Below are 6,933 nucleotides of genomic sequence, written 5' to 3' on the forward strand. Positions count from 1 at the left end.
AATCACTGGCAACAGTGTTGCAACAGTGCATTTTTAGTTTTATGCACTATTTTGAGCCCATATCAATGCACTGACACAGTATAGTCACACAAAGTAAAATAATTGTTAGTGTTGCATGCCAAAATAAATAAAGTTCCAGGCATGCTTGGTTTGATGGGTTCGTTTAATGTTGTTTTATGCTTACACTTATTCGTAGTTCACAAAATCTCTGCCTGCCCTTTTCAACCAATGCAAAAAAACTAATTCTCTCGGACTCTCACTTATCATTTACGCCCGCACCTTTCTTCCACGGACGCCCTCTCCTGTCTGATCAATAAAACAACATGCCTGCTTGAGCATTACTCACATTAAGCAGGATTTTATGCATTTGCACCAACATTTTTAACCCCAACCATACATTTAGAAAACATAACCATCAAAATGAACTATACAAAATAAAATAAAGACATATGGGGGGTACGCTCTCTTTAACCACTAACATTAACATCACAGGGAATGTTATTATGAGCCCCACATTAGCAAACATTTTTCAAATGTACAATCCATGTGCAAATTTAATGTATTAAGTACATACTGTATACATCTTATGTTTTAATTGGAGCAGAATGTAGTCACGCCCCTGCATGACATTGAAGCACACACCCTCTTATCTCTGATCAGACTCCTTGGGGTCACTTGTAACATTGTTTAAAAGGGGGTTTGAGGAGTTGCTGTTCATCTAAACTCTACAGCTATGGACTCAAGAACAGTGTCGGTCTTATTATGGATGTTGCTGTCGTCCTCCACTGGAATCAAACTAGATGGAAATGGTTATGTTGATGTTACCATTGCAATCAGTTCAAGAGTACCACAGGATAACACGCTCATTGATAAAATCAAGGTGAATATATGTTTTTTTTGTCTATTTAACAAAATATGAATTAAGTGGCTTTTGTGAAAGATAATATTTTGTTGCAGTTTGTAAAGAAAATCATAGAAAGAAACATAGGGGGAATTCAGTTGATTGGGACACTTTTTACTCTCAATTGCAAAAATTGTTCCAATCATCCTCAAATCACCCTAATCAGGTTTCATTAACAGTATTTGTGAATGAACCAAATTAAAGTATAATTACTTTTTTATAAATACTGTATTTTGAGTTTTTCCTCATTTTTCATTCTGACAGGACATGGTCACTAAAGGGTCGATTCATCTTCATCAAGCATTGGATAAAAAGGTTTATTTCAAAGAAGCAACGATACTCATTCCACCCCACTGGAATAGTACGGAATATACCAAAGCAAGAACAGAGTCCTATGAAAAGGTACAGAGAATTATGCCATTTTATCTTACGTGTCAAATATTAATGTTTACTCTTTTCATTAACATACTGCTGACAATTTCAATGTGAAATGCAGGCAAACGTAAGAATTGATAATGCTAATCCAGCATATGGTGATGAACCCTACACTCTTCAATATGGTGAATGTGGAGCTGAGGCTCAGTTCATTCATTTCACCCCAAACTTCCTCCGAGACGACACACTCATTAAGACTTATGGGTCAAGAGGTGAATGTCATTTGTTATCCTTCAACATTTGTGCAGGTTAATGCAATGATTTGTTTGTATTATTAACATGAATATTTGTTTGTTTGCAGGAAAGGTCTTGGTTCATGAATGGGCTCATCTGAGATGGGGCGTGTATGATGAATACAGTGAAACAAATCCATTCTACTACTCTAATGGTCGTATTAAAGCTACAAGGTCATAAAACTTAATAAAAAAGAATATTTTTAAAATGTCATTGTAAATTATCTCAACCATTGATTTCCTGCTTATCTTTAGTTGTAGCAAAAACATTAAAGGTCAGTTTTCTGATGAATCACGTCAACCGTGCCAAACTGATCCACAAACTTTACTACTGACTAAAGGGTGCAAGTTTTTTCCTAACAAATATCAAAACACAGACAACTCTATAATGTTCTTACCAAGCCTGGATTCTGTAAATACAGATTTTACATGTTCCCACACATGCAAAATTTATCTTTGACCATTTGCAGTGCATTTCATGCAACATACAGAATGAAGAAATTATTTGAAATATTTGGTTTCAGGTGAGCACATTTTGTCGTGAAAACGAGCACAATTATGAAGCCCCAAACTTGCAAAACAAAAAATGTGGCAAAGCAACACGGACTGTGATATTTGAAGATTCTGTTGATAAAGACGCACTTCGTTCTCTGAAACCACTGCTGTCCTCTCCACCAGCGCCAACTTTCAAAGTTGTGCAGCGAATGCATCGGGTTGTTTGTCTCGTCCTTGATGTCTCAGGAAGCATGAAAGTATGCCATAACATTAATTTACTTGAAAACAAAGATGCTTCCAATTATTATTACCTTCAATGCTCTGATATGATCTTAATCATTTTGAATGAGTATAAACCTGATATTACATACATTTTTTTATTGAACCCCTTTTCTAGGGCTCCAAAATCCTCCGACTACAGCAGGCTGCCACACATTTCCTGCAGACCATCATTGAGGATCAAGCCAGTGTTGGAATTGTAACCTTTAGTTCTGATGCTAAAACTCTGAGCCCCTTGACTACTATTGACAGTGAATCCACACGAGAGAAACTCTTTGAATTGTTGCCAAAAGTAGCAGAGGGATGGACATACATTTGTAAAGGACTCAATCTTGGCTTACAGGTGCAATATTGATCATGTTTATGATCTGTTAAGTATATAGCCTACAGTTTGTTTTATACCAATGTTCTGTATTTGTCTTCAAAACTTAAAGGTACTCAAAAATGACAGTGGGGATGTGATAGGGGATGAAATCATTTTTCTGACAGATGGTGAAGCGACGGATGACATTAATAGTTGTGTTCCAGCTGCAATTGAAAGTGGCGCCATTATAAACACAATAGCTTTGGGTGATAAAGCAGATAAAGCACTGAGGGAAATGGCTGCCAAAACTGTTAAGTACCATGTAAGTTATTATTATTATTTTATTTTTTTGGTTGGTTGGTCTCTAAATTTATTATAGTAGGCATACACCTATAAGTGGATCCTAATGGTTTTTGTTGCAGCTTTTAAAGAAAAGAAATATATAGGGTGAATTCAGGTTGATTGGGACACTTTTTCTAAGTCTCAATTGAAAAAAATTATTATAATTTTTTTTTTTTTTTTGGTTGGTCTCTAAATTTATTGAACCTAACATGAAAAAGTTTGAAAAATAACAAAATTTCAAAACAATTGGCAAGTCTATAAACATATAGAATAAAGAATAGCAAATGATCTGAGCCACATTAGTAACCTTTAACCAATTGATCCCAAGGTGATTTTTGTTATATATTGTTTGATGTTTTGGTATGTATGTGTGAAAAATGCAAAAATGTAGTAAATCATAATATTCATATTATGAATGGCTGTTTATTATCCAGTGTGTATTTCTCATATGTTTTATGTTGGAATTAAGGGGGAAATTTATCACAGCCAGTGACGACATTCTCTCTAATCAGCTATTGCATGGATTTTCTTCACTCACGATACCAACAGGAGATCAAACAAAAGACTCAGTTCAGGTTTGACATGTAATTTCTCATGGTAAAACACTTTAAGATTATTAATATTCTAATAATTCATTTTTATCACCACTTTAGATAGACAGTGCGGGAAAAAAAACATCAGATTGGTTCAATGGGACAATATTAGTGGATCAGACCATTGGTATCAAAACCAGCTTTACAATAACCTATGAAACAAGTTTACCTGACATTTCCATACAGTCACCAAGTGGCTCAACCTACAAACAAGTACAGATGCTTCACTATGAAGCAGCAAAAACAGTCACTTTAAAAGTTCCAGGAACTGCAGAGGTGACAACCTGCACAAGATTTCATTAACTTTCCTAAAACATTTTCATTAATTATTCATCTAATAATACTATTGGGTGTTTGCTAGCCTGGGGACTGGAAGTACAGTATCCAAACTACAATAAGTCAGTCTCTGACTGTAACAGCAACGAGTCAAGCGGCGCGAGCTGATGTTCCTCCTATCGTTGTCAAAGCCCACATGAACCAGCAGTTCAGTGACGGCACTAAACCCTTGATAGTGTTTGCTGAGGTCAGTCAAAATTACATGTCTGTAATAAAGGCTGAAGTGTGGGCTACACTGGAGTCTGAATCTGGATCTGCACAACAATTACGACTCCTGGACAATGGAGCAGGTAAATTACGCATCATTTTTGTTTAAAGTGTGCACTCAACTCAGATTTACACTATAAGGCCAAAAGTGCTCAAATAAATCAAGTATTGTTTTACAGGAGCTGATGCTTTCAAAGATGATGGCGTCTATTCCAGATATTGCACACAGGTGAAAAAAGGGAGAAGCAGCTTGAAAGTAAGAGTGAAGAATCTAGATGGACAAGCCAGATTTACTATCCAAAAAAGGGGTGGTGCCCCATACGTACCTGGATATGTGGTAAACGGTAAATCGTGAGATTGAGACTCTTAAAGCAAACTGTTCAAACATTTGTCCAAGTGGTGTTTGAGGAGAAACCCCCTGATATGATTGTAAAGTGCTTTGGGTGTACAGACAGGAAATGCACTATATAAATACTTAATTAATTCATTCAATTCCTCAACTTTAAAGGGTTAGTTCACCTAAAAATTATGTCATTAATGACTCACCCTCATGTCGTTCCAAACCCGTAAGACCTTCGTTCATCTTCTGAACACAGTTTAAGATATTTTAGATTTAGTCCGAGAGCTTTCTGTCCCTCCATTGAAAATGTTTGTACGGTAGACTGTCCATGTCCAGAAAGGTCATAAAAACATCATCAAAGTAGTCCATGTGACATCAGTGGGTTGGTTAGAAGTTTTTGAAGCATCTAAAATACATTTTGGTCCAAAAATAACAAAAACTACGACTTTATTCAGCATTGTCTTCTCTTCCGGGTCTGTTGTATATCCGCTTTCACTCCACAGTGATGCTGCTGCTTCTTCTTCTTCTTCTTTCCTGTTTACGGCGGTTGGCATCCAGCTTATTGGTGCATTACCGCCCCCTTCTGCTCCGGACAGTGACAGGCGCACTACATAACATGTTATCAGCGTCACTGTCCGGGGAAAAAGGGGGCAGTAATGCACCAATAAGCTGGATGCCAACCGCCGTAGAAGAAGAAGCAGCGTCACTGTGGATATACACAGACCCGGAAGAGAAGACAATGCTGAATAAAGTCGTAGTTTTTGTTATTTTTGGACCAAAATGTATTTTAGATGCTTCAAAAACTTCTAACTAACCCACTGATGTCACATGGACTACTTTGATGATGTTTTTATTATCTTTCTGGACATGGACAGTATACCGTACATACACTTTCAATGGAGGGACAGAAAGCTCTCGGACTAAATCTAAAATATCAAACTGTGTTCCAAAGATGAACGGAGGTCTTACGGGTTTGGAACGACATGAGGGTGAGTCATTAATGACATAATTTTCATTTTTGTGTGAACTAACCCTTTAAATTTATTCATGCGGTTCCTGTAATTTCAGGTGTGGTGGAGCTGAACCCTCCAAAGCCTCCAGTTTCTGAGGAACCACTTGAGGTTGGAAGCTTTACCAGGACAGCCACTGGAGAGAGTTTTGAAGTGGCTTTTACAGGCTCAACCCCACCAAATTTCCCCCCTAACAGAATCACAGATCTGAGTGCTGAGATCCAGGAGGACTCTGTGTTTCTCACCTGGACGGCTCCTGGTGAAGACCTCGACTATGGGACAGGTAAAGCATACAGTTAACACAAAATAAATGTGGGGATCACAAAATAATGTATATCTTTTATAGGCCTCACAAGGTGTTTCCTTCTTTTTAAGCTAAATCCTATGAGATCAGGTGGAGCTTTGACCTTAAAGAGCTTCGATTCAACTTCAGCAATGCTCATGTATTCAACACATCTGCTGTCTCACCGCATGAGGCTGGATCAGTTGAACAGCATTCATTCAATCCTAATATCACAATCCAAAATGGCACCACTGTCTTTTTTGCTGTTCAGTCTGTGGATAAAGTGAATGTAAAATCTGAAATCTCAAACATTGCTCAAGCTTCAAAGATGCTCCCTGGTCCAAAACCCACAAACATGTCAGGTCTAGACCTGAAGGTGATGTTTATTGCAATTTCTGTTTGTCTGGCAACTGTGGTGATTATTGGTATTATTGCGATAACAACATGGGCGTTGAGTCGAAGAAAACTTTCTGGTTCTTAGACTACAACTAACATTAATATCTGATGCAAAGAAAATCTTACTTTGCATAATTTTCTTTAGTTGTACACCATATGGCAAAGATATAAAATGCAAAATACAGTTTGGTAAATTGTGTTTAGATTTCTTTATATTGGAAATGTTTGTGTTCTATAGAGGCATATAATTAAACTAACTCGAATGATGACTGCTGTTCAGTTTTTGATTTTTGCTTTAGCTATTGTTGTGTACCCTGAATATAATCAAATAAATGTGTCTAAAACCATTATGATTCCCATCATTTCAAATTATGTCCATATCTATGAAAGATGTGTGCCCTCCCATGATAGATTAATAAATAATTAAAAAATGAATAAATAATTCTGTTACTCAGCAGAAAACTTGTATAAATATAAGATACATTATTTATTTAAATTCCCTAAAATCAGAAAAAAAAAACCTTGCAAACAAAAAATAGAATCAAATTTGATTCTGCCCTCTGTTATAAAAGCTTACTTTTGTTGATTCGTTACAAACACAGTCACTTTGCATGAAATCCACAGACATATTAGCTAGTGTTGTAGTCAAGACCACCTAAACCGAGACCTAGACAAGACCAAGACTTTGAAGGGTCGAGACCAAGTCAAGACCAAGACCAAGACAGGCTGAGACCGAGTCAAGACCAAGACCAGTGCAAGTCCCCACACTGCATGACACA

The 6,933-nt window shown here is 36.9% G+C and overlaps 1 protein-coding gene across 1 annotated transcript; it reads left to right on the top strand.

Moving 5' to 3' along the window:
• The first annotated feature begins 733 nt into the window (after window positions 1-733).
• On the top strand, window positions 734-6,239 carry LOC137004147 (calcium-activated chloride channel regulator 4A-like). Its single transcript, XM_067364352.1, has 14 exons — window positions 734-880; window positions 1,166-1,303; window positions 1,398-1,548; window positions 1,638-1,743; window positions 1,825-1,981; window positions 2,094-2,321; window positions 2,462-2,686; window positions 2,778-2,962; window positions 3,459-3,564; window positions 3,643-3,858; window positions 3,944-4,208; window positions 4,305-4,469; window positions 5,534-5,758; window positions 5,851-6,239. The coding sequence occupies exons 1-14, from the start codon at window positions 734-736 to the stop codon at window positions 6,237-6,239; spliced, it is 2,703 nt and encodes a 900-aa protein (XP_067220453.1).
• Window positions 6,240-6,933: the final 694 nt, after the last annotated feature.

The sequence above is a fragment of the Chanodichthys erythropterus genome, chromosome 17, assembly GCF_024489055.1.
Source record: "Chanodichthys erythropterus isolate Z2021 chromosome 17, ASM2448905v1, whole genome shotgun sequence".
Taxonomy (NCBI): Eukaryota; Metazoa; Chordata; class Actinopteri; order Cypriniformes; family Xenocyprididae; genus Chanodichthys; species Chanodichthys erythropterus.

Excerpts from the sequence above, each read along its gene's own strand:
- LOC137004147 (XM_067364352.1), top strand. The coding sequence starts at position 734 with ATGGACTCAAGAACAGTGTCGGTCTTATTATGGATGTTGCTGTCGTCC. Across the intron at positions 1,744-1,824 it reads GGTCGTATTAAAGCTACAAG|TTGTAGCAAAAACATTAAAG; the intron begins GTCATAAAACTT and ends GCTTATCTTTAG. Across the intron at positions 1,982-2,093 it reads TCTTACCAAGCCTGGATTCT|GTGAGCACATTTTGTCGTGA; the intron begins GTAAATACAGAT and ends ATTTGGTTTCAG.